Source organism: Neopelma chrysocephalum, unplaced genomic scaffold (genome assembly GCF_003984885.1).
Source record: "Neopelma chrysocephalum unplaced genomic scaffold, ASM398488v2 Primary Assembly neopelma1_75, whole genome shotgun sequence".
Classification (NCBI taxonomy): Eukaryota; Metazoa; Chordata; class Aves; order Passeriformes; family Pipridae; genus Neopelma; species Neopelma chrysocephalum.
This window is the reverse complement of record NW_020897736.1, coordinates 4077814-4105248: the sequence shown is the minus strand read 5'-3', so window position 1 is coordinate 4105248 and position 27435 is coordinate 4077814. Positions and strand designations below refer to the sequence as shown.

The 27435-nt window shown below is 39.1% G+C and overlaps 2 protein-coding genes across 10 annotated transcripts; one reads left to right on the top strand and one right to left on the bottom strand.

Annotated features, from left to right (window-relative positions):
* Positions 1–1455: 1455 nt before the first annotated feature.
* On the top strand, positions 1456–18950 carry MYEF2 (myelin expression factor 2). Of its 8 annotated transcripts, none has more exons than XM_027688762.1 (17): positions 1457–1690; positions 6176–6405; positions 7617–7669; positions 8934–8941; positions 9051–9144; positions 10000–10191; positions 10846–10999; positions 11416–11465; positions 11553–11616; positions 11789–11890; positions 12082–12132; positions 12234–12278; positions 12596–12694; positions 14636–14707; positions 15915–16117; positions 16228–16279; positions 17887–18426. In XM_027688762.1, exons 1-17 carry the CDS (start codon positions 1485–1487, stop codon positions 18048–18050), a joined length of 1839 nt encoding a protein of 612 aa, XP_027544563.1. In that variant the 5' UTR covers positions 1457–1484; the 3' UTR covers positions 18051–18426. The 8 variants fall into 8 exon arrangements, with proteins under 8 accessions (XP_027544565.1, XP_027544567.1, XP_027544563.1 ...); XM_027688759.1 differs by having other exon boundaries at positions 12207–12278; XM_027688763.1 differs by having other exon boundaries at positions 1459–1690; positions 12234–12275.
* SLC24A5 (solute carrier family 24 member 5) lies at positions 18709–27352 on the bottom strand. Of its 2 annotated transcripts, XM_027688769.1 has the most exons (9): positions 27303–27352; positions 26948–27127; positions 25459–25542; positions 25273–25376; positions 24853–24953; positions 23818–24101; positions 22669–22875; positions 19655–19756; positions 18709–19103 (listed from the first exon to the last, which is right to left on the bottom strand). In XM_027688769.1, exons 2-9 carry the CDS (start codon positions 27012–27014, stop codon positions 18781–18783), a joined length of 1272 nt encoding a protein of 423 aa, XP_027544570.1. In that variant the 5' UTR covers positions 27015–27127; positions 27303–27352; the 3' UTR covers positions 18709–18780. The 2 variants fall into 2 exon arrangements, with proteins under 2 accessions (XP_027544570.1, XP_027544569.1); XM_027688768.1 differs by lacking the exon at positions 27303–27352 and having other exon boundaries at positions 26948–27158.
* Positions 27353–27435: the final 83 nt, after the last annotated feature.

The following is a 27435-nucleotide window of genomic DNA, read 5'->3' as shown; positions in this document are numbered from 1 at the left end:
TTAGTCCAGGTCAGTGGGTCAGCAACCAGAAGCCACTGATCTAAATTCATTGCAGAGGATTGAATGGCTTTCTTTATATAATAGATGTTTATATACTATTTGGAAATACCCTTTGGAAATGCTTTTGTACTCATAGTTAGTGAAATGATTAAACATTGTCCAAATGATTAATGTTTTTACTTCTTCTAAAAATGTTGCTTAAAACCTATTGTTTTCCCCAAGAGACAAACTGGAATTGAAGAAGCCAAAGGAATTTGAGAGTAATATATTGCAGATTCTACCTCATAAGTAAATGAATGTCTTAGAGGACGAATGCTAGAGAATGCAAAATGTTTAGTACTGTGTGTGTGGCACAGACCTATGTGATTTTAAAATTTTTTAGTAGAATTACAGCTATTCATATTTAATTGTTTTTTATAGGATGATGATGATGATGATAATTATATAAATATATAAATTGGTTTTTATAAGAATAGAACAAATTGCCATCGAGAAGCTTCCAATGCTCTAACTAAAACTGAATGAGCGAGGTGACTGCCCCACTCTGCTCTGCACTGGTGTGGCCTCACCTTGAATATTGTGTGCAGTTTTGGCACCACAATATGAAAAAGACATTAAGCTATTAAGCTATGAGAGAGCATCCAAAGGAGGACAGGGAGGATGGTGAAGGGTTTGGAGGGGAACGGCCTGAAAGCTGAGTCAGGGAAGGTTTAGGCTGGATATCAGGCTCATCCCCCTCTGCTCACACTGGAGACACCACACTATGAATCCTGTGTTCAGTTTTGGGCCCATCATGACAAGAAAGACATTGAGGTGCTGGAATGTGTCCAAAAAAGGGCAACAAAGCTGGTCAAGGGTCTGAAGCACAAGTCTTGTGAGGAGCAGCTGAGGGAGACGGGGGTCTTCAGTCTGGAGAAAAGGAGGCCCAGGGGGACCTTATCCCTCTCCATAACTCTCTGAAATGAGGTTGGAGGCAGGTGGGGGTTGGTCTCTTTTCTCAAGAAACAAGTGGTAGGATGATAGGAAATGGCCTCAAGTTGCACTGGGGGAGTTTAGATTGAATATTAGGAAAAATTTCTTCATGGAAAGGTTGCCAAGCACTGGAACACACTGCCCAGGGAAGTGGCAGAGTCACCATCCCTGAAGGGATTTAAAAGACGTGCAGACGTGGTACTTGGGGACATGGTTTAGCGATGTGCTTGGCCGTGCTGTGTTAATGTGTGGACCCGATGACCCCAGTGATGGTGTCTGTGATTCTGTGACTCAGCGGAGGTGCCTGACGCGAGGCGCCCGCCCCACGACGGCCATGGCGGCCGGGGCCGGGTCTCCATGGCAACGCGCAAAGCCTCGGCGCGCGCGTCCCGGCCGCTCCCCTCCCCCGGCCGCGCGCGCCGCTCTCGCGAGACTGGCCGTGGCGGCGGCGAGGCCGAGGCGCTCGGGGCCCGTTTCAAACCGGCGGTCGCGGGGCCGCGGCCCGGCACGAGATGGCGGAGAGCGACAGGGTCGAGGCGGCCGCGCCGCGCAGGGCCGAGGAGGCGGCCGGGCAGCAGCCCCCGCAGCCGCAGCAGCAACAGCCGCCGCCGCCGCAGCAGCAGCAGCAGCCGCAGCAACAGCCGCCGCAGGATGAGGAGGCGGCGGCGGCGGCCGCGGCGCCCGGGAGCGGCGCGGGCAGCGCTAATGGCGTCAAAATGTGTGTGAGGGCAGCGCGGGGCAGGGCCGGGCGGGCGGCGGGGGCAGCGCGGGCGGGGAGAGGCAGCCGGACCCCCCCCAGTGCTCCGGGCTCCTCCCCCGCGGGGCCGGGGCACCGCCGGGGCTGGGGGCCCTTCCTGGCCCGGGGAGCGCGGGGAGGCCGCGGGCCGGGCACGGGCACGGGGGGGCGGCGGCGCTCGGGCAGCGGGCGCGGGGGCTGGGCCCTGTGGGGCCTCCCCGGCGGGCAGCGCTGCGGGACCCGTTTCCAGGGGTGTCCGCATCGTTTCTGGTGCCGGTCACGTTTCCACTTGTGGCCGGAGCGGTGTGTTCTGTGGAGCCGTTGAACTAGTCTTTGTTTACGTGAGGCTGGTAAGGCAGCCCTGTAGTGATTTACTTTCTAGAAACAAAAACCACACATGCGTGCACGAAGTTTGCTTGTAAATTGTAACATTTTTATACATGGAGTATGCAGATTCTTGTCTGAAAGGAACATAGTATAAGGGAGCTGGAACTACCAGCTCTCTGGAACAATACCATGAATAACTTTTTTTGTGAGCGGTTGCTCTTGATACCAGGCTTTGAGGGTTGTCACTCTTTACATGAACTAGGTTTTGGCCTCACATCATTGGAATTTCCATATCTCGTTTAATCTCATTCAAACCTTGGAGGGAAAATGGATTTATAGTAGACTTACTGTTGCAGTACATCAAAGCTGTTGAGGTCTGTTAAGTTTTGACATGTTCCAAGCAGCCCAGCTCTGATACTGTTGTGCTTAAAAAATGCATGAGGGACCAACTTCAATATAAAGCTGGAGGAATAAAGGCATACTTCATGCCTTTACTTGACTCCCTGTGAAATTTAGTTTAGTTTACAAGTTATAAATTTCACATTACTATAAAACAAAAGTTGTGGTTTTGCTTTTTTCGCTCCTCAGTCTGGCCCTCAGCTTCCAAACTACACAGATTAGAATTGAATTTCCACAGGAAGATTGTCACCCTTTTGCTCCTTTTAGGTGTATAAATTTTATTGCTCTTTTGGAGTTGCTGCTGTTGAAGTAATGACTTAATTTCTCTGTATACCTCCTGTCAGCAATGTCTTCCTTTCCCTCCAAAACCTCCCAAGCAAATGAAAAATCCCAGTCGTTCCATGTAGTAGAAATCACAACTTGAAGTGTGAAAGTAATGCAGAGTTCTTGGTGACAGAGATACAAATCTTGTTCTTTCACATGCAGTTTCTAGTCTTCCCCAAAACAGGTGTAGGAAGGATTAAGGTGTCAGTGGGCAGGTGAAATGTACTACTTAAAAAAAAAATAATCAGTACCTGGTTTGATTAGCACTCATTAAATTGGAAAGGAATCCTGGTCTCAACATGCACACTTCCATAAGTTTATTGTACTGAGCAGTGGGAACTGTTCCACACAACAAAGCTGTGCTTTGGAATCACATGTTGTGAACTTCTTGCATTTCTGTCTCTTCTGATCTTACTGTGGACACTTGTGAGCAGAGAAGTAGAAGTTTGGTTTTAAAAGATCAGCTTTTAGGGCTTTCATGTTGGTGTATCTTGTGCTTATTATTTTTTAGGCTGCTAGTTTTGTTTGTGGAAACCTTGTCTTTTGTTTCCAAAACTTAAAGGAAAGTTCAAAAGCTTTTTTTTTTTTTTAAATAATTGTAGATTTTTTTTTCCAATACTGGAAATTTGCTCTTGATTTCAAAGGCAAATATTAATTAAATCTGTAAAATGTGTAGTTCATACAAAAGGTGAAGACTAGAAATTACTATTGTTTTTCCCTCAAGAAAATATCAAATCACAGAGTCTGAGGCTGTCTTTTCTGTGGTCTGTAGGTGACTAATGTGACATTACTTTGTATTATTTGATTGAAATTATTTTTAATATTCAAGGAGGAGGGTCAGAGCTATAAAAGGATCTCTGCCTCCAGCTTGTTCACTGGCCTGTGTTGATCTTGGCAGATGAGTTTTGCAAGAAGAATCGTTTCTTTAATTAATCCTCTATTTTCAGGAGACTGGCTGTGATCCCCAGACTAAGTGAAGTGTCGTCTTGTTTCCCAGATTTTGGAGTTTATGCCAGACTTGTATCCTCTTTGCTCTCTACTGATTTGTGCAGCCAGGTTTTGCAGAGCCTGTGGATTCCATATTTGGAGACCTGTCTGTTCCTTTGCACTGCATTGAGCACCAAGGGGCTGTTTCATAATCCTTTAAGCAGGAAAGAGCTTAAAGGGCTAAAGAGAATCCATTGCTCTAATCCTAAAACTTAAGGAAGAACTCAGATTTTTGCTAGGAGTTTCATTGGGCAGGAGTTTTGCATTTGCAAATGGAACTGGATTGGAAGGAACTGCTCTGACTGGAAAACCTGACACTCTACTCTACTCCTCTCCCCCCGGCTCTCTCCAGTTCCTGCATTGTTCCCTCCATTTCACTTCATTACACAGCCACACAAGAATTTTGTTGTCACAGGGGCAGGATGGTGTGGAGGAGGGATGATGCAGAGGGAAACTGGAGGATGCTTGAACCAGATAACGTGTCATTGACTTGAAACGTTTTAAATTTTACAAATACTTGGCCCAGAGGAGTGTCCAGGCATTTCCCAGTTGCTAATCTTCTCTTAATCCACTTGTAAACACAAGGACTGTGAAGTTCATATCGTCTGAGTGTTTCAGAATTGGGGAAAAAGTCGTGGGAGGAATATGGATGCGTTTGAATTTCTTCCTCCCTGGAATGTGGCCAAGCTTGAGTAGATAATACATGAAAGGCTACTTGCATGTGCTTTTGAGTGCAAGATTTCCACTTATTGTTTAGTTAACTCTGCAGAGAGCTGAAAATACTCATCTCAGTTAATCCAAAATCAGTGACCTTACCATAATATGTTGTGGTTGTAAAACTGAAATGCTTGTTTTGGCTAATTTTCCACCAGCAACCTTGCAAAGTGTCAAAATGAGATAAAAACTAAGCCTTCTGAAATGTGGGAAATAAAGTAAAGACAGTGATGTAATATAAGGAGGGTTCACAATCAGTTACTTCTGTCAGTTCTGTAGGACATCACCTTCTAATTGTTCCAACTCGAGTGGATAATGCTAGCTTTTTAAATAAATGTTTGTGTAAAAGTACTTTTTAAGCTTCTCTTAGTTATCTAAGTAGACAGTGATGTGGGTCTCTAAGTAGCATCTGTTTAGTGGGTCACCTTTGTGTGGCTTTATTCAGTGAATTCTTTTAGTGCAGTAGTTCTCCTGTTTTAAAGTAACAATTCAGGCACCTTGAGCCTCTGGTAGCAGGATAAATCAGCTCGGGATAGTAGCAATGTCAAGAATGCCACAGAGTTGTGATATTTAATGCAGTTCTGGTCCAAGTGTATTGTTTCATTGAACTTGAGATTTGGGCTGCTTTAAAAGAGAAGCAGCAAATTTTCTACTAAAAAATTTTAAAAGGGGAGCAGCTGCTATTGGTAAACTTTTGAAAGACCAAGGCCAGAAGTCTGTTTTGTTGTTTCTAGTGGATAATACCTGGTAACTTAATTAGTCTTAGGTGCATATCATGTCTTAATACAGCTATTCCCCATGCATTTAGCAAGTTTTCAAATTCTAGTAGTGCTAAGCAGTGAGACTGAAAAAGTAATTGTTGTTCTTAGTTGAATTTTAATTTCTGTTTAAAATCAATCTGGCACAAATTGTGAATAAAAATTCTTCATGTGGTAGATAAAATACAATTTGATTTACAACCCAGTAGAGTTGATTTTGATATATTATTATTACATTGAATAAAGCATCCTGAGCTGTGTTGTAACTTAGACTGTTTCAACTCTCACTTTTGGGGTGAATATTGTGTAACTTGGCTAAATGTGATGTGAGGATGGTGGAAGCTCCAAAGCATGGGTGCTAAGAGCTGATTTTTCAACTGAGTCATTCTGTTTTGGTATTTGTAGTAGTCTGTAGTACTGTCTTTGTGAATCTTGACAGACATGATGTGCTGGAACAGGTTGTCCAGAGAAGTTGTGGATGCCCCATCCCTGGAAGTGTTCAAGGTTGGATGGGGCTCTGAGCAGTGAGAGGTGTCCCTGCCCATGGCAGGGGGTTGGAACGAGATGATCTTTAAGGTGCCTTCCAACCCAAACCATTCACAGACTCTTTGACTCTGTGAAATGGAATGTAACTGAAATAGCAAGATGTACTTTCTTTACTTGATATTGTAATGTTATTTTTTTGTTCTAGATAAAACCATGTATTTTGGAATTACACTTGTAACGTGAATTTATTTTTCCTAACTTGAAAAGCAACATTTGACATCCTGGAAGCTATAATAGCATAGGAGGTAGGCAGATATATAGATATATATGGATATGTAGAGATAGATAGGTATACACACACATATATATATATACACACATATGTGTATATATAGGACCTATGATGGTCTAATGATCCAACACAAGACTAATAGTGTTTTTGTTTGATTTTTTGTTTTTTTTTTAAATATAGGGAAAATGATGAGACAGCAAAAGAGGGGAAAGCACCTGTGAAAGAGAAGTACGGTTCAAAAGCGAAGGCAATCCCTTCTCTTGGAAACAAGAATAGATTCCACCCCTATTCCAAGGAGAAGAATGCAGGCTCTGCAGACAAGAAGGCTGTTAATCGTAATAGAGTTTTTATTAGCAACATCCCGTATGACATGAAATGGCAAGCTATTAAAGATCTTATGAGAGAGAAAGGTAACTTATTCCTTATAATACACTTCACATAGAAAGGGCTAGGACTCAAATGCAGTGTATGTGTCCTTTGAGCCACACAGATTTGATTTGCCTTTTTTTGTTTTGGCCTTTACTTGGTACATCTATCTCCCTTCCCCCTCTTTCATCCGAGACAATTGCATTGCAGGGTAGGATGGGTAAATGAAGTGCTCACAACCTTCTGCCATTCTGGTGTGACAGTAGAGAGTATATGCATGACCTCATGACTTCCTAAAGAGATTGTGTTTCGTCTAGTTGTAGTTTCTGTAGTTTTTCTTTTTTTCTTCAAGGGCTATTGTATTTAAGCAACACATTAAGTGTGTTAACATGAATAATAAGGGATGTCTTTCAAAAGTTGTTTTGTATTTCTTTGGTGGAATCTGGCTGTGGCATTAACTTTGTCTGCATTGTCACTACTGCCATGACTGTTTGTCTGGAGATTTGTATTAAAAGCTTGTTACTATTGTTGCAGTTCTGATAGAGAAATCTTACTGCCCCCAAAATTTTGTTTTAAGTTTGGGGTAAAATAATGATAATATACGGATTTTGTAAAAAGTTAGTTCTGTGTTTTCCTTGAAAAATTGATTCTTCAAAAGTAATGCAAAGCACACTTGGCTTTTAGGCTGTGAAAAATGCCAGTACCCCTTCTGTAACTGCTGGTTTATCTGTTGTAAGGTGACGTGACTATTTGATTGGTTTATTCACTGAAACTTCCTACTTTAGAAAGTGAGTCGCTTGCTGTGAAATATTTGATGTGTAAATTTGGTTATTATTGAAGGCAAACTTATGATTGAAGATATTCAGGTAGAAAGTCACCTTAAAACAGGTGTTGTGAGTAGGATGATAAATGTAACACTTTCCAGTGAACGTTGACGTTTCATTTGTTAGGTTAAGGGACTCTGTATATCTGAATTTGTTCACCAACTATATCATACTGGCCAAAATATGATCTGTAGTATGAATTAGGTTAAATATAGTTGTTTGTTTTTAGCTTTTGAGAATGTGGCTGCTGCATATTTCTGAAAATTAGCTAAATTACATAGCCATTGACAGGAGGTATGTTGGTCTGGTTTTGATTGTTGGTGAATAATAGGTGATTCTCTGTAGACTTGTGCACAGGGGCACAGTAAAGAAAGATACTGGTGTTTAAATGCATTGTCTCTTGGTATTTTCCCTTTGTATGTCTTATGTAGTTGGTGAGGTTACATACGTGGAGCTGTTTAAGGATGCTGAAGGAAAATCAAGGGTAAGTGCCATGGGCAACAATCTGCTAGAGGTTTAAAAGTTCCTCAGCAGTTTTATTTTTGTATAATACCTGTACCAGTTATTGGAAAGTAAGTTTCATTTTTACACTGATTTTCATTAAGGTAGCCTTGAGGATTCTGTATTAGAAGTAGTCTGACACTTTCATGCAACTCACACTAGCTGGCTGTAAAGGACAAAGTACTTCTGTAAATGTTAACAAATGGCATTTACTTAATTCTTCTTTTTAGCCAACACCTTTGTTTTGGTACAAATTGTTTCATATAAAGGACGTTCAACAAACCACTAATTTTATTTAAATTTTGTTAGTGTAGTATTCTCGGGGCCAACGAGTATAAAATGTTAGCTAAGAATATACTGTGTGAAGTGCCTGATTTGACAGCTCTGCAGGGTTGGTACTTTAAACACTGGATTAATGTATTTTGCTTTCCTAAAACTAAATGGATAGAGATGGTTGGTAGCCAGCAGAGTGCCTGCAATGAGGCACTAGGAGTGAAGATTGTTAAAGCTCCTCTGTCTTCTTAAAAATAGTCAAAAGTTGGGCCAATAGCAGCTCTGAACCTGCAGTGAGAACATGAGAAATGCAGGTTTGAGTCTTAGCTGAGGTTGTATCAATTGTTGTAAATTACTTCTTCAATACTTGTTAAAACTAAAACATGCTGTCAGCTTTGCTATACTTAAAGCAATCCTCTACTCTTTGCTTTATTAGAAGGATTCTGGTGCAGTCAATCAGGTTATTTTCTTACAAGGTAATTTCTCAATTCTGCTGTAATACTGAAGAGGTATGCAGGCTCCTTGTTCATTGTACTGGTATACTCGATGTAGGTAGATTCGAATTCTTTAGTCAGTGGGCAGGTTTTAATGACATGATGAGTGTCTTGATTGGTTTTTGGTTATGTTTTGGGGTTATTTTCTTTCCACCCTTTCCCTCCCACCTCCTCTCCCCAATTGTCCTTACATGGATCTGTGTGGCATTTTTCCAATTCTGGTTTGACTCTAAGAGAGTAAGAGACAATGTATTCTCTTGCATTTGAAAGGTATGTATATTGAGAAAGCAGGAGAAATTCAGATTGGCTACCACTAAAGAACACGTATTATGGATTTTGAAGCTGAAAATAACTTGTATAGTTATTTAACAGTGAGCTGGGATCTTTAACTGGAATCTTCATTGCTCTGTTATATGTGCTGACTGACTTCTTGTTTGCTTGTTTTCTCTTTACATATGATGACAAATCTCATGGATGTAGGGTTGTGGGTAAGTTTCTTTTTCTAAGTGTGTAGAAACACACTGATATTCAAACATTCTATTCGTTTTGGCATTTTGGACTTTATTTTAATACTCTAAATGTTTTGTTCTCTCTAAGTGTGGTTGAATTCAAAGATGAAGAATTTGTTAAGAAAGCGTTAGACACTATGAACAAATATGATCTTAGTGGAAGACCCCTGAATATTAAAGAGGTATGGTTATTGCTGCTGTTTTGAATTTGAAATAGTGAAGGTACTGTAGCTACTGAGATGACAATACAGTGTTTTGACAATCTTGGATGTGTAATTTCCAGTTTAAGTTTGTATGAAATTTTCTTAATTGGCTGAAGTGCCTGTTGGCTTGCAGAAGCTATCTCAAGTGAACTGGCAAAAAGTGTATCCTAAAGTCAAAATAATCTAATGCTTTTCTTTGAAACAACTTTAACTTCATATTCTTGCCTTAGTGTCATCAGGTCTTTTCCAGCCTAAAGAATTCTATGTTTACATTGCTTACCTGCCTCAAAGTATGGCACAGAAGGAGCTAATTGTCAGAGTACTACATATGTGCAACAAGGGGGCTGGAAGTAGAGAAGTTGTGCTGCCTGGAAAGTGAAATAATACCAACATTTCTGTTGTAGTGTACTGTATCACAGTATTTGATGCAGTTCTTCTTGTCCTATTACAACTTTAATAGTAGTATTAATAAATAATATAAATCCACCACCTGATTAAGTTAATTCAGTTCTTGGAGGAAGGTGCCAGACTGACAGTCCTTTAGCTTGAAATCTTTTCTACTTGTCCATAGGGTAGGTGCAGCATGTGAAGTGGCAGTGCACACTTCCTCGGCAAGTGCTTTGCCAATATGGCTCAACCCTCATCTAAAAGGACCCACCTCTAGAGGTGAGGGAAGTAGGTCTCCATGCTAATTCAGTCTTTGATCCCTCTGACACGGACAAGGATATCAGCTGATAATTTTGATGGGTTTATGTAGAATTTCAACAGTACTTTTTGTTTGTCGCCAGTCCTGTTGTTGGTCATTAAGTGGCTTTGTTTTCACCCATGTTTCAGGATCCTGAAGGTGAACATGCTCGTAGGGCATTACAGCGTGGGGGAGGACAGTTTCCAGGAGGACATGGACCTGATGCAGCACCTGGAATAATGAATTTACCACCTTCTATTCTCAATAATCCAAACATTCCTCCTGAAGTTATCAGTAACTTGCAGGCAGGCAGACTTGGGTCCACTATTTTTGTTGCTAATGTAAGTTTAAAACTGCATTTTTCAACTTTAATACTTGATCTTTGTAAGACATCTTATACCTGCATAGTTCAGTTTTAATATAAAGAGGAAGTTGGAAATTAATTCACAATTACTATATTCAACTGAAAATGTTGTATATATATTCATATTTTGGACATGGAAAGATACATTAAACTCTTGAGGCTGGCATGCACTTATAATTATTGCATAGTTATTTGTTGATTAAAAAATATTTTATACATCTTTTTGCTATTTACAACTGCACTTTTTTTATTAAATATACACTTCAGTTTATCTTGCTAGTTACTTTAGACTAATTTAATGAAGTTCCAATAAATATAACAATGTAAGTTCTTTATTTGCACAAAAGACTACTGTATCTGCAGGAGGGCTTGTGGAAGTACAGCTGCTCTTAACAAGATTGAATCCATTCCTCAACATTAGTATGTTAATGAAAGTAAAATACATGTACATAGAACAAATTGTTGCTTTTAGACTTCGATGTAGTGTGTGTATATTACAAAATCTTGGCTATTTACATTCATCAAGCATTTTGTGAAGCTAAAGAGTTAACAGCAACGCAGGAAATCTCTTCAAATGTAATGGCAGAACAGAGATGTGCACTGAAATCACTCATGCATTTCTGTGTGTCAGCTTGACTTTAAAGTTGGCTGGAAGAAGCTGAAGGAGGTGTTCAGCATTGCTGGAACTGTGAAGCGTGCCGACATCAAAGAGGATAAAGATGGCAAGAGTCGAGGGATGGGAACAGTTACCTTTGAACAAGCAATTGAAGCTGTTCAAGCAATATGTATCCTTGGGTTTGGAAAACAATTGATCAAATATGGATTACTCTTTAATGGCTTCTGACTGCATAGTTTTGCAAATGGTGCTTATTTGCTTGTAGCTTGTGTATAGGGAGTAGAGTGTAATACTGTGCAGATGACATTTGTAAAAGTGACTAAGTTTACTGCTGAAGTCTAAAAGTTCCTGATGGTGTTGAACTAAATTAAAATATCTGGGAGCATGACAGTTGTTAAACTGACTTCCATGTACCTAACAGCTTGTATTGCATCTGCTGGCCTTTGAATTGGCATTCTAAGGATCAGGTAAGGAAAGATAAGGGTCCTAATTATGGTACAGAAATAAAATAAGTTATTATATTAATTCTTCTTAAATAGTAAAATTACCTTCTGTAGTTAGACTCCTTGACTTGCATTTCTTCAGCAATGTTCAATGGACAATTCCTGTTTGATAGACCCATGCATGTAAAAATGGTGAGTTGCTTACATTTCTTGCTACCTTATAATGTCTCTGCCAAAATATTGAAAGGATCATGGCATGACATCCTTGTTTTTTATCAGGATGACAAATCAGTTCCTCATGAAGATTTTCGTGCTGTGGACAGCAAAAGCTCACAGTTACCTCGTGAGTGCACACTCTGTTTTCTACTGCTTGCACTTAATATGTGATGATACGTGTTTTGGCACAGTTTAGTGCCTTTTTTGGCGTAGTTTAATAGTAGTTTTGCTTACTGTGGTCTCTGTATGATATAGAAGAAAATCTCTCTTCTGATGATACTTATTTTGTTGTTTTCAAGGTGGTCTTGGTGGCATTGGTATGGGACTTGGACCAGGTGGACAACCCATCAGTGCAACACAGTTGAGCATGGGCGGTGGAATGGGGAGCATGGGTCCAGGAGGTAAATCCACTTTCTTAATTTTTAAGTTGTACAGTTTAAAATTGTCACTTCTGTGTTTGGAAGAATTACAGACTTTTGATAAAGGAAGCCTTGTATAGTGTGATTTAGAGAATTTAACTATCTGTGAATGTTTAAAAATCCATGAGGATCTTGCCTGTCTTCTAAATGTTGTTTGTCTTTTTGGTTTAAAGGTATGGGAATAGACGGTCCAGGATTTGGTGGAATGAGTAGAATGGGAGGCGGTACGTGCAGTGAAGTTTTTTGCTTTAAGTGTTTCTTTAATACTGTATAGAAAACACTCGTCCTTATTTTACAGGACTTGCTGGATTTCGTGGAATGGAAGGAATGCCCAATATGGGAGGATTTGGAGTCAACAGAATGGGAGGTAGTTGAACACCGTTCCTGTACACTTACTAGTTCACTAATATTTATTTATTAATAAATATTATTTTATTAATATTAATTATTTAATATTAATTAAAGCTCTTCCTTTAGGGATGGGTAATATAGATGAGTCCAGAGGAAACAGTTGCCTGAGTGGAGGCCTAGTAACTGGCATGAGAGTTAAATGTTTAATGGGTGCCTCTGACTTGTGCATCAGACCCACTTCTATTTAAACAAGTAGCTGTGAAACAAGTATTGTAGGAGCATAAACTTCGATGTTAATAACAGAATATTCCTGTTTTTTTTCCTTGTTCTCTATAGAAATGTTCCGTGGTGGAATGGGAGCAAACATGGAAAGAGAATTTGGTCGTGGTGAGATGGCATTGAACCGTGGTTTTGGAGAGTCTTTTGGAAGGATGGGTATGGTAACTGTTAAATTTTCTGTGGAAAATTGCATCCAGAGGAGGGCCATGAGGATGGTGAAGGGTCTGGAGGGAAAACTGTAGGAGGAGCAGCTGAGATCACTTGGTCTGTTCAGCTGGAGAAGAAGAGACTGAGGGGAGACCTTGTCACAGTTATAGTTTCCTTGTGAGGGGAAGAGGAGGCACAGGCACTGATCTCTTCTCTGTGGTGACCAGTGACAGGACCTGAGGGAACAGCCTGAAGCTGTGTCAGGGGAGGTTTAGGTTGGATATTAGGGAAAAGTTTTTCACCCAGAATGTGGTCAGGCACTGGAACAGGCTCCCCAGAGCCTGTTTGCAAATGCATGATGGAACATTTTTACTGCAAATCAGGTAGCGTTGGATAGGAATGGTGAATGCCCTCAGTTTTCTTCCTGCCTTCTGAGCTCATGCAGCTCAGAATGGTATTTATTTGCCTCCTCTGAGGCAGCTTTGTTTTGTTTATAGATGATGTCTTGTTGACAGTGGGGTTCCCTCAAAGGAGTTACTCTTCTGTCTTCTGAGGCCTGGAAGTGCTTAACAGTAGAGCCTTCTTGCACTTTGTTACTATGCTGTACCTGGATGAATAGAATCGTTAGGCTGGAACAGACCTGTTGAGTCCAACCTTTTAACCCAGCACTGCTGAGTCCACCACTAAACCAGGTCTCCAAATGCCACACCTACATGTCTTTTAAATACCTCCAGGGATGCTGATTCCACCCCTTCCTTCCTCCACCTGTTCTAGTGACTGACAGAAGAAATTTTTCCTAATATCCTATCTAAACCTCCCCTGGTGCAACTTGAGGCCATTTCCTCTTGTTCTATTACTTGTTTCTTGGGTGAAGAGACTGACCTCCACATCTCTGCAACCTTACAGAGAGCAATAAGGTCTTCCCTGGGGCTCCTTTTCTCCGGCTCCCGCAGCTCCCTCACGAGACTTGTGCTGCAGACCCTTGACCAGCTTTGTTGCCCTTCTTTGGGCACGCTCCTCCTTGTCATGACAGGCCCAAAACTGAACACAAAATAATTGTGTGGAAGTGATAAGAACATAACGAGCTTGTCCTTTGAGCTAGGCTTAATGCCTTGGAATTAATGTCTTAGAACGTATGCTTTCAATCTGGCTACTTGCAACATTGGATAAACATCTGTTTCCTGAGTGAAAATGCAAAGTGATTCCAGTTGTAAATGTTCATGCAAGCAGTGGACGCTGAGTCTTCTGGTAATACGTTGGTTTTGAAATGCATGAACACGGGCACTGTGAGAAACTGGTGGGGGAGTCTTTCATTTAGTAGACCCAGCAAGCTTCATCTTGCAACCTGTCAGCAATCTTACCATATAAAGAGTGTTCTGAGAATCAAGATTAGAGTTTCCCAACTTAACCTTATAAATTACAGCACTCACAAATATAGTAGTTAATAGAGACCGTGTTTAATCAGGGGAGGCCCTACTGTACTCCTGTACAATATTTAGGTTAATGGTATTTTAAGAGGAAATATTGTGAAGGCATTTGGCTTTAGTAACCTTGAAACCAAGGAGGGTGTCTTTGATTGGGCCGTGGCATCAGTTAGTGAAATTGAGGATGTTTGATTTGGAGCAGAATTGCTGAATTTTTGTACTGTGAAGTTCAAATAAGATGAAGCCTTGAGTTTTGAGGTGGTTCTTCCCAATGTGGGAAATGGCTCATTTAGTTTTACCATGTTTGTGCTGCTGGCAGACTGTCAGAGGGGAGAAAAGCTAGAAAGAAATCAGAGTAGCTTAAATCCCATAGTAGAAAGGGAGGAATTAAAGGCAGGTTAAAGTGTTCTGTAGATATGTACTGCCAGGTAACACTGAGATCAGTGCACTTCATCAGCGTGTGCTTTGTTGTTGTCACTAACTGGTGGTTTCAGTGTATGTCACTTCATTATTTTTCTCTGTTTAGGTGGTGCAATGATTGGTGTTTTTGCAGGAGGAATGGGAGCACCTAGCATGGGCCCAGTAAGATCTGGAATGAGTAGGTTAACTTGTTTCAATAGAACATAAATGCATAGGCAATGTAATGATGTGGTGTACATGTAATTGTATCAGAGGATTTCCTTGTAGTGTAGTGTCTCGCTGTCTATGGAAGAAGTAGAGTTGCATGTGACTGCAAGTCTAATAGTTTTCAAAGCTTTTTTGTTGAGGTAAAAGTTCAGAGGAAAACTTGGTAATACAGTCTTTCCCTTATCTTAGTTTTGAAATGGTTTTAACTTCTAGTTTGGGGGGAAAGGTGATTAAAGTAAACTTGTGTTCCAGAAAAAAGACAGATGGGCACATTTATTTGTGTAAACTTCATGAAGCTGGACCTCAGTAATCAGTCATCATTGAAATAAAAAAATCAGGCTTGAATTTCAGATTATTACTCAGTTTAACTTTGTGCAAAGCTCCAGTACTGAGATTGTATTGCAGCAAATGTCTGAGTTCCTCAGGCTAGAGCAGATGAGAAACTAAAATTTCCCTAGTGCCAATCTTGAAAGGCATAAGGCTTAAAAAGAATGTCCCTCCTGAATGATCTTGATAGTTTTGCTGTACATTAACTTTTAATTATGAATCCAGAAATAATATTTGAATGCCATTGCTCTTAGTTCTTTTTATATAATATATATTAATATATTTCATATGTATCATAGGGAAGTCCATGCTCTTTACAGTGCTTGGCAGTAACTTCTGTTCTCTGCAAAACAATGCCTTCTGTGGAAGATTTTGTCATTAAGTGTGGATATTGCTTCATTAAGTAAAGCTCAATGTAAATGCAGGAAGCCAAATAAACAATAGTGTATTTGGTCAAATTATCTGTATCTTAGCATGGCCACAGTTATTTACTTGATCTTTTTGGTACAGGGTGTAACATTTTTATTAATTAAACAGGACAGCCTTTGAATCTGAATACTTGTGTTTAACATTTTGCTACATTAGGTGGTATGACTAACAGCTTGATGCAGTTTGGTCTTTTATTTTAGAACTGACACTTTGTGTCTTGTAATGGTTTGTCCTAAAATTTTAGCCATGCTACTGGATAAATCACTGTGCATGTATGAAAGTGATGGTTTATATTACTGCAGTTCTAATAAAGTTATTTTTCTCCTAATGCAAGAATTTTATTTTATTTTTATACAAAATACTTTTGTGTTTATTACTGAAAAGAGATTTTTATTTTATCCTCCATTTCTTTCTCTGTGTAGGTGGTGGAATGGGTGGTATGAACAGTATGGCTGGAGGAATGGGAATGGATCGGATGAGCTCTGGATTCGATCGAATGGGACCAGCCATGGGTGGAGGCCTGGACAGGAACATCGATATCGATCGAGGGTTTGTGCCTGGCCCCATGGGAAGTGGCATAAGAGAGAGATTGGGCTCTAAAGGCAACCAGATATTTGTGAGAAATGTAAGCAGTTGAATATGTAGAAACCACAAGCTTATTTTGTGTGTATATTTGATTCCATGCTCTTTTTCTCTTTGTAATATTTTGTTCTCAATAATGTGTTTTCATTCTAGCTTCCTTTTGACTTGACCTGGCAGAAGCTAAAGGAGAAATTCAGTCAGTGTGGTATGTATATGAATCTTGCCCCTGCTCAGCTCCCATCAGCTTCATGTTTTATGTGGGGTTTATTAGATAAGGACAGGAAGACAAAACTGTTGCCTTACTCTGAAGGACAGTTTGGTGAGCTTAATCTTTCTTACTTCACCCAGCTTTCTTGAGTTATATAAATAATTTTTAGGCATGGCTGTACAGGTCATGCATTACTTCAAGAAATCGAATCAGACTTAGTAATTTTGCCAAAGTGGCAGATTGGGTTTTTTAGGCATATAGATGATCCCGATTAGCATCTTTGAAGGCTGTAATGTTCCCCTTTGTCTTAAGAAATAAGGGGCCTTTTGATATAAGATAAAGGATTGCTACAAATATTCAGTAATTTTTTAATGTAATTCAGAAAAGTTTGTCTTTTCACAGAAGTAAACGAAAAATAAAGCTTGGGTATAAAAATACACATTGTGTTTTGAAAACACACTTTCAGAACAGAAAGCTTTTAACTGAATTACAGGATAACTTTTATTTTGGAGAGACAGACAAATAATCTAAAACACTGCTGATGTCTAAGACAGTTATACAGCTGTTTGCAGATTTGATATTAATAGAACTCACAGTTCAACTATGAAAAATTATAAGATGTTGATGTTATTTTTGTAGCTGGAGGGTATAGTGCAACAGGTTCTTTCTTTTTTTAAGTCTTAAATGCCTGGCAACTTTCAGATTGTTCAGAATTTGGTTTTTTAATCATCTCTTTTTCAGCTAACAGATGTAGTAATTATGTTCAGTTGCTTTTAAGAATTATAAGCAACAGATTGTATTCGTGTCAGTGTCATAAGGAAATACAAAGGCTGTCTCCCCATGTTCAGTTTCTTTCAGTGAAAGGCCAGTCTTATATGATAATTAAAAATAAAAAGCCATATATTTTAGGGAAAAGTTTTTTGTTCCTAGTGGAATTCTGGGGCTCAGGAGGGATGTGCTATAACACACCATAAGCAGAAACTCATTAGCTCCAGGGAACTGAACATTCTCAGAGGTACCAAGACATCTTCATAAAAATAATGCCTCGTGAGTTGGGTGTCCAACCTCAAGAAAACTTGGCGAGAATTGAATAGTGCATGTTACTTATCCACCACTCCTAACCCGCTAACTGCATCATTTTAAAGACATTAATTTTGCTCTGCAGCTTCTTAACAAAACTCTTTGATACTTGCTATTGCTTGATATGTTTTTGTGATGAACACAGTGGACTGGACTGATCTGCAGTTCAGTTAATGCCTGTCAATACTCACCCTTCTGTCAGTGTCTGTAAATGAAACACAGACCTTTCTCTGAGTCTTACAGGGCCCTTTGTTTCAAACTTGAGGTCAAATACAGGCATAGTTATACTTCATCTTAATGCTGGTGTGAAGATTTGAAATAGTGGATCATAATTTGGATTCTTCACTGCTGTTTTGTCCCGTGTCCCCTTGCCTGACTGAGTGAATGTACCATCAGTCTGGAAGTGCCAATTTCGTGTGTTCCCCTAGATTATACTTAGAAATGTCTTTTTATCACTTCTGAGTTCTCTAAGTTGTTAGTGCACTGAGGACTTGAAATAACTGCTGTTTAACTTATTTATTCAGGTCATGTAATGTTTGCAGAAATAAAAATGGAGAATGGAAAATCAAAGGGCTGTGGAACAGTCAGATTTGACTCACCAGAATCTGCTGAAAAGGCCTGTAGGATAATGAACGGCATAAAAATCAGTGGCAGAGAAATTGATGTCCGCTTGGATCGCAATGCATAATTTAAAACTCTGTGTTCAGGAACATTCCTATGTCTTGTTTAGCTTCTCTATCTTAGCAAGTCATTTTTAGTAACATTGTATGCTTACAAAAGCTGTAAAAAGGAACTTTTAAATCCCACCAGCCTTTAACAGTATAGTGTTTAATATACTGTGATACTTGTTAACTGAATCTTACTATGTTTGGTTTTTAAAGACAATTTGCCTGATTTTTGTTGTTTTTTTAGAGGCACTGAGCACCTGCAGGTCCCTGTTGACCGTGGAAGGTTTGGATGCTCAGTGCCTTTGGAAAATTAGGCCAAGTGTCTCTAGTCATTCAGTTTAAATGAATGGTTATACTGTTTTTAATAAAATAAGCCATTTTCTCTGTTAATCTCAAGACTGCATAGTGGGATTTATTTAGTGTTTTCTGGTTTTTATTTTTGCCCTCCAGTGTGTATCAACATTGTAATGTAAAAAAGTAGATGTCTTTTTATTTTTCAGAATTTTGGTTTTATATGTGTGTTGTAGTCATACTGTAATTCCTGACTCTAAAAGAAAGGGCTCCAGTTAGGCTGTGATGTTTTTGTTCTTAATATTACTTTGATGACATGACTTAGTTCTGTATATAAGACTTAGAGCCCAATGGGAGTTTGGAGTTGTTTTTTTTATTTTATTTTATTTTGACTAAATGAAGAAACTGATCTTTTCCTCCTGCTTTAATTTTTTTCATCAGTATAATCACTGATTAAAACTAGTTACCACAGACCCTTGTAGGATTGTTTCCTATGATGCCAAGTTCGTATAAAATTGCTAGTACAGTAAATACTAAGTACAGTACAAGACAAATGGTTCCCAGTTTTTTATCTATTTTCCAGCCATTCAGGTGAACTGCCAGAAAAATAAAAACAACAGAACAGATAAGAGAAATGGCTGTGTATGTCAGACCACTGCTGTTCACTTCTATGGGTCCTGATGTATTTATGAAGGCAGTTTTTATAAACCAGGGTATTCCCAAACAGAGCATATCAAATACATTGGATCCTACAATGTTAGACATAGCCATATCTCCATTTCCTGTAAAAGAAGAAAGGCAAATAAGTTTGCTTAATTGTATTGGATGAAATTGCCAAACTGTTTTGGAGGAACAGACTGTCAGCCCTCAGTTTCTCACAGAGCACCCTTTTCAGATTGTGCATCGAAGGAACTGTAGTCATGATTCTACAGAACACGGTTTTGGGTACCACAAGCATAAAAATATCTCCCTAAATCACCAGCATCTGCACAGTTGCACTTAAAATAAGCTAGACAGGCTAAGGTCCAGTTAAGTTTAAAATACCAAGACCTACAGTTGTGTTCTGCAGTAAAACTGTAATACTTGATCAACAACAAATAAATCAATCTAGAATACTTCTCTGAGATACTCTGAGAAGTTTTGAAATGTCTGAGCCACAGCTTTTTCAGGTAAGCTATTTATTTATTTTTAGTAAATTTAAGCTCTAGAATCTGGAGCACAAATTTTGAAGTTACTCCTTGAATTCCTGGAAATATTGACTAGAATTCTTTTTTTTTTCTTCGTACCTCTTAAACACATCCATTGGCATGAGGTGGAATACTAAAATCTTTACCTTTTCGAGCGACCAGCACACTTGCAACTGTATCTGGTACACTTGTTCCTGCTGCTAGTAATGTGAGACCCATTACTGACTCTGGAATTCCCAGTGTTTCACCTGCAGTTGATAAATAAGGGCAGAAAATGCAAGTATGTTTTTAGTTAGGTTTCATCCAAAGAAAGTGCTTTGCACTATGTTTGCTAGAGAAAGAATTAGTAATCATACAGTAATTTCAAATGGAATGTGTCAGCTAACTTGACTATATATGAAGTGACTAAATCACAAAGCAGTTAAAAACAAGAGTAACAACAAAGAAATACCATCCTGTCCTTGTTCTTCAATCAAATAAAAAAGGAACTGTAGTATAGTAACCATCTTAAGTTTCTCAAAGACCTGTGTGGAATGTCTCCAGTGGTCAAGAAAATAGCAGTTATGAATTTTTTCTTGCAGATAAAGTAGATGTTTAAATATCTAACAACCACTTTTTTTTTTCTTTTTTTTGCTTTCAACTTTAGAAAATATAGTCTCTCTTACAGTTTTGGGCGTCTCCTCATTAGTGTTCGAAAGACTTATGAAGCAATAACTCTTATAATCATTCTCTCTAAAGGGGAAGGGGAAAAGCACATGAATTTTCTTGGGTAGGAGGATCATTAAGATATTAGGAGAAAACTGTCTCAACTACATGTTTACCATTTCACTCCAATTAGAAAGTGCTTAGATTTGGAAGAATCAAAATGCAGAATTTTTATATGACTTGTAAGTACAAGTAACGCTTTGGAAGTGTGAGTTCCTTTAGGTAAATACTTGTTTAAATTAAGAAAAGTTTTAAACTGTTACTAAAAGGGCAGCTTATTTTTCCCCCACTGTCTATTTTTCTTAGCCCCACATGTCCTGTGACTCTGTTCATTTCTCACTTAAAATACAGAGATTCATCAAAACCATTTTAGCAGTTGTACCATTCAGAAGGGTCAATATGCTGAAGTGTTTGACACCTCTGTTCAAGCTATTAAGTAATTAGTTTTTCTTAAACTTTTTTGATTACTAAAAACTATCTTAATATTTTTATTGTTGAAATCTGAATTCTTACTTGCAGTATTTCAACGCTAATAAGAGCAATTTTAATAAAATAAGAGGCAGTGCTCTAAGCTGGGTCAGCAATGCTTGTTTATTACTTACCAACTTAGTCAAGAGCAGCCCAGTAAATTTATGTTTGAAACTGTTTGTTGGTTCAGAGGGACTAACATGATCCTGTTGCAGAATTTGTACTCTCTTTATCCTTCCATCTCTCCTAATATATTTGTAGGATGAGCGACCAACAAAATCAGCTTTTATAAACCACCCAGGCTGGAAAATAATGGGTCAAACCAAGGTGAAGTATGAATGAACCAGCCTTATGTACCCAACAGTAGTTTCTAGCCCTCTGAAGGTTATAAGACAGAATATAAACTCAGGAGAATCTAATTTTTCTTTTTATTAGATAGATTTATCTTCTATTTAATGTGTAGGGTTGTTTTTTTTTCTGGCAACTGACCATAAAGATAGAATAGTATTATTTTTCTAGCCTTTAGTTAATTTTGTGTATCAGTGACAATGTCTTGCTATAAGTAGTCAGATTTTCTTTGCTAGCAACAGAAAGGTGTACTGAGGTAGGTTTGTTCTTGACCATCTAAGTTTAGTCCCCAGCTGTGACACCTTTGTGACACTCTGATAGGCTGATTATGCAAAGATAGAATCTTTGAGTCAACCTTCATGAAAGAATCTGGACTTGAATATAATGTGTGTGTAACTTTTAGTGTTTTAACATGTAAATAGAACATATTTTACCTAGAAATAGTGGGCCAAAGACCCCAGTACTGCCTGTGATGACTGTTGAAGGTGAACTAATACACTACTGAATCTCCACTGTACCTGCTTTCATATGAATTAATGCTTTGTCTTGTAGAACAGCAATAACTTTGACTTGAATCCTGTTTCAAAGGCTTCTAGCATCCAGACAGTGAACCCTTGCTCTTTAGATACAACTGGAAAATTATTTGACCAAGGGGTGAACGTGGTGATTGTTGTATCCAGCCATTTACTAGTTATTTCTCAAAGGTTTACCAAATGTGTAGGTCTGTTTCTGCACTGAACAAGGAGTTATTCATATCTGAGCTAGCAGAATGCTTGAGTAGGATTAGTGAACTATAAGGTGGAAATGGCAAGCTTTGTAAAATTTCTTTCTTGTTTAGAGTTTTGTTTTCTGCTTGTTCTTAAAATTAAAAACTTGATTTCTTTAAAGCTGACTGGAGAAATAGTGAAATGAGGAGACCTTCAATACCTTAAGGTACTTTAATACCTTAAGGTACCTTAAAACATTTAGTAGAATGTTTTTACACACAAGTTCATACCCTTTCCCTCACTTAAACACAATCCTTTCACTGCTTCAGTTTTTGATGATGCAGATTTGTAAGAGATCTACATACACACACACCAAGAATGGTTAATAAACACATGATGCTATAGTTGAAATAATATACTACAAAAATTTGGGACCTTTTTTGGCAGTTAATTTAATGCCAAATCTCTTACTATAGCACTCATGAAAAATACAGGTGTAGAAATATGAGATCTTTTCAAAAAACCTTAACCTCCAATTCCAGTCTTTGTGGATTTTGTGTTTGTCAGCCTTCAGCGTGACAAGTTTATTGCTGTGTATCTAATTGTTTCCCTTAATGAGCAGTTTAATGAAACTCTTTTTAAATATAGGCTGGTTTTTTGTAGCTACATAAACAAATCCTCCTTCCTGTGATGGTAAGTAGCGTGGAGCAGCTAAACTCGAAAGTGTTCCATCATTAGATGGAAGAGGGTGGCCAACTAAGTAGTCAAACATAAGTTTCTGTTGGGTTTTCCTTGTTGTGTTTTTTTACAGCAAAGTCTGAGTTGCTAAACTGACTTGGTTGTGGAAAGGGAAACTTCACAGGGAGAAAACTCTTTTTTAAGTGATTCTTGGTTGGTTGATGCTGTATAGCAGGAGCACTTTGGGTACCTACCTGCTATTGTTATCATCCATACGAGAACATAAGTTATTGCAGAAATCCATGCTGCTGAAATTAAAAATGTCACCATGAACCAGTTCCTCCAAAACTGTCTTCTGCAATCTGGTATAGTCAAATAGAGTAGTGTAATAATGGGAAGTGATAACACCCACAAAATTCTCTTCATATCTGCTTCAGGCATGGTGAAGACATTTGGATGATCTGGTGAAGAAAAAGTAACTATTTTAAATTGTAGCATTAAGTTTGAATCCATAGCATACAGTATATTACTGTCCTCTACTTGTGAGAATACTGAAAAAAGGTGAAAAATACCTCCTCAAGTTCCAGCTGTAGTATTGCCCAGTACCTGCATCACTCTGGACAAAATTTTGAAATCAAGTTACTCATGGGGAGATTCTACTTGTACACAAGAAAAGCATTTTTCACAATGAGAATAATCTGCTACTAAAATGATCTCCTCAGGGAAGTGGTGGATTCCTAGTGCTAAACACTTCTAAGATTCAGCTGAACAGGTGCTGGGCCATATTCTCCAGACCATGCTTTTGCCAGGAAAGGTTGGACCAGGTGATCCCTGGGGTCCCCTTCCAACCTGGTACTCTATGATTAAAATGTTCTTTATTACCACATCACCAAGGTGGATGAAAAATGAACTTCTCTACAAAGGTTTACCCATAACATTTACCAAAAAAACCTACTGGTTTTTTGCCTAAGAAGAAACATGGCCTGTGGCCACATCACAGCTATTCCTTCTGATATGATGCATCTCTTGGGCTATGAATCTGTCATCGTCATAAGAAAATAGCATATATTAGTACAGTACCAGTGTGGCTTTCAGGTGGTAGTGCATTTTACAAGCAGTGTTGCTGGGAAGTTTCAAATATACACAGCAAAGACGGATAGAAGTTCTAATATGATAAAAATGAGCAACTATGCTTACATTCCTCTAGCAATTAACTTCATATAAATACCATCAGTCTGATTTTGCTTAATTTTATATTCCAGGTTAGAATATTATTTACTTAAATACTATGCTGGAGTTCTTTTGTGAACAAAATCTTAAAACTATCTCAGAATCTGCTCTTGATTAGAACTGATGCAGACAGGCATGCAGAGTGCTAGAGACAGCTGTAATAGTACTTGTACCTCCAGAGATTTCATCAAGCCCATGTAAGCTTGTTGAAAGGTGAGAGTAGTCCAGCTCATCCTGAAAAATTCCGCTGTCTGTCCTTGACTGCTGACGGATTAGAGGTCCACTCTCTTCCCTCCATCCAACCAGTGGCTGCTGCTCTGCATTCTCTTCCATAGCTTTTGTAAAACATGTACAGCAGGGACTGAACTTTTTCATGAGGTATTGGTTGATTTTAATGTCAAAACACAGTATCAGAATATAACACCCATATATCAATAATAAGGATGCACTTTCATACCTAGAATGAAAAACAGGTTTTATGTAACGTAGTATAAAAGAACCCAGTGGCTGGTATAAGTAGAGAGATAAAATTTGCATGAGTAGCAAAAGGAAAACATACAAAAGCATCTTTTGCAGTTGTATGGCTGATGTCATGGAAGTTTGTGAGTGTCCCCCTCTCTTTCAGCAGTTTGATTAATTCCCCTCCCCTGCAGAATCTTGTTTGTGTATTGTATAGCTGCATGTTTCCCAGGGAATCTTACTGACTGAACATCTTCCTGATGTTTGCAAAACTGAGTCTTCATGTGATGGTTAAATTAGAAACTTCAAGAGACGTAGTGCTGGACCTGACTGTCTTTTTGAGGTAACAAGAGTTTTGGTGTTGATGGAAGAGTTACAACATCAGAAACTCATGATCTTCTTCTGGCAGACAAATGTTTTTGTGAACAATTCTGCTATGAAAGGAAAGGCTCAAAAGGAGTAAATGATGAACACTAATTGCTATGCTAGAACAGTCGTGACAGAAATTGTGAAGTCTGTACAGACAAACCTATGCAGATCAAACTTTATAAATATGCAGGGTTTGAATGTTTAGGTAATAATCTTTACAAGCATCGTGACTTTCTGTTTTTTAAAGCCAACAGGATGTTTATTTCTGTTAGTGAACGGCAGTTCAGGCTACTTGAAGTTTGGGGGTTTTTGTTTGTTTTTCAAAACACTGTCTCGCTAATCTCCAGTCAACATGAATTCAACACAGCTTGTGCTCTTACCAGTAAATTCTGTTGTCAGAGATCATCGCAAGGACTGCTGCTGCACTGATTGTATATACCAGACAGTCTCGAAACAGCGGCCAACAGGATAGCCTGGAAACCTGCAGATCAGACTCATTTACTTTTCTTAAACCTCTCTGTAATACTTTCACTAAGTGCTGTAAATGCTGCATCAATATGTTGTTTCTATATTATGTAAAAATTTAAGATTCTTAGGAATGACTTAAGTATGATATTTAACAAGTTAGTGTTTTTAAAAACTTTCATAGCAAGTTATCTTAAAACTGATTACATGCTGGTTTTGCTACTAAATAATAAACTTGGCAGTTGTCATAGTAAGTCTCCCTTGGCTTTTCTTGGAAAATGAGAATAGATAACTATTAGGCTCTTAGGAGCAGAACTATCAAAGTTGATACATACCACAGTGGAAAGCAGTCCACAAGCTGCAGAAATACCAAGGAGATTATAGATTGCTGATCCAAGGATGGTGCTGACGCCAATATCTCCCTTTGTCACAAAAGCTCCTATAAGGAAAATGACTTTCTGGTATGTTTCAGTTCCACATGCAAGGAAAAGAATTCTAGGTTCTAAGGAGTCAAAACATACCTAGGAAAGCAGTGACAAGCTCTGGAGCAGAGCTTCCAGCAGCCATAAAGGTTGCTCCAGCAACATCCTGAGAGAGGCCAAGGCCTGGGTATAGAGCAAATTGATACTTCAGTAGTCTGTACCCTTTACTTGCAATAGTATATAATGTTAGATGCTACTACAGTTTAATAGAATGAACTTTCATTACTTTCGTACAGTCAATGCATTTATTTGAGATTCATCAAATAATATCTTGAAAACCAGCCTCATTTATTGGGCTAGTTTATTTCTAACTTTGTTACAGAAATTAGTTTAAATACCAGAAAAGAGGTACTGATAATGAATTTTGAGATCATGTGCATATCTCTTGTAAAATAGGCATTTGTAAGCAGGCTTCAACTGTGTTTCATATGGGTAATAATTGTGGGGAAATTCCGTGAACTGGTGTGATATTGTTACATGATCCATATCAAGTCTATCTGTCTTCCAGGGAAATCTATACTACTGTGTCTTCACATACCAGAAACACTAGTTACATGCAAATTTGTGCTGCAGTCTTAAAATCAAATTTTCACTTTGTATGGACAGTATCAAAGCCTGTGTCTTGCTTGAAAGAAATGAGATTTTTGTCCTGGTAAGTTGACTGTTTCTGAAATGTAACTCACTCTGGGGATCAAGTCTTCCACACAAAGAAGAGGGATGTTTGGCCAACCATGGAGGAAGTCTGACAAATGCTCAGTTATCATCAATTAAAAAAAAATCAGCTCTACAGCAGTGTTTGAACTTACATTTTCTGTAAGTGTTCTGGTTTGGAGAATGTTTTCCGGTGTTCAGGGATGAGTTTCCCTAAGGAATTTTTTTAATTCTTGGCAATGAAAAGCTGAACTCCCAGCCAAGACCATCTCTTTAATTCACTGGTCTGCTTAAGCCAGGGGAATTGGTACAGGTTGATTAGATGTCAGAGAACCATTGTAACCACAGTATTCCTTTGCTTCCTGTGTCATACTTTTAATATGTGAACAGTAGCTCATCCTCGTACTTGTTCACTACATTCATAGAAAGAAACTCTAGGAAGGTGCTAAATTCCTATGCTCTAATACAGGGAGAGGTTTGGTTTCTTGGTTTGGTTCCACACACCAGCCTTCCCCCCCTTTATTTTTCTTTTACTAGTAACCTGGACATGCCACTGTGCATCCCAAAGTTACATTGTCAGTTTAGTTAATACTGAGGAAGCATTAAGAATTTCCTCCAGTCAGAAAGAAAGCAAATACTAAATGAATACCTGTGCAGTTTAATTGGAGTAGGTTTTTTCAAGATAATATTGATCCTGTGTATCAAATTAAATCCTGTATTGATATGTCTATGCACAAAGACTGAAGCTTGTTTAGTTTTGTTTCAGAGCGCTCAAACTTTGAAGTTTTTTAAAAGAGAATGTTTTAAGAGAATGTTTAAAGAGAACTGAGCACCAAGCTGCTCAGTTTTACAGGGAGAAGATCAGGATGTCACTTACATTCACTGATGATCTCAAGGGAGGGTAGGAAGTAATCATCGCACACAATGGACACGGCCAAAAACATGTACAGGATAATTATGAAGTAGATAACGATTCCTCCATCCTTCCTCTCCTGCGGTGTGAAAAATCCTTCAGGAAACTCCGATGAAGACGAGAGGACACAGCGTGTCCCGTTTTCTGAAAATTTGAGCACAGAAGTGTTACACATCTTGACACCCTTCAATTCCGCAGGCTGTGGGGGCGTCTCCGCGAGTTCGAGCTCCGGTGTGTTTCGCTGTTTCAGACTGGCAGCGATGTCCCCAGGCCCCCTGAGAGCCCCGCGGTCCCCTCAGGCCCCGTACCCGGCCCGTACCCGCGCTCCCGCCGGGCCGCTGTGCCCGCGCTCCCCAGGCCGCGAGCGCCGCCAGCAGCAGCAGCGCCGCGCGCCGCCGCGCGCCCGCCCGCATCGCCCGGCCCCGCGCGAGCCGCTCTGAGCGCGGGCGGCA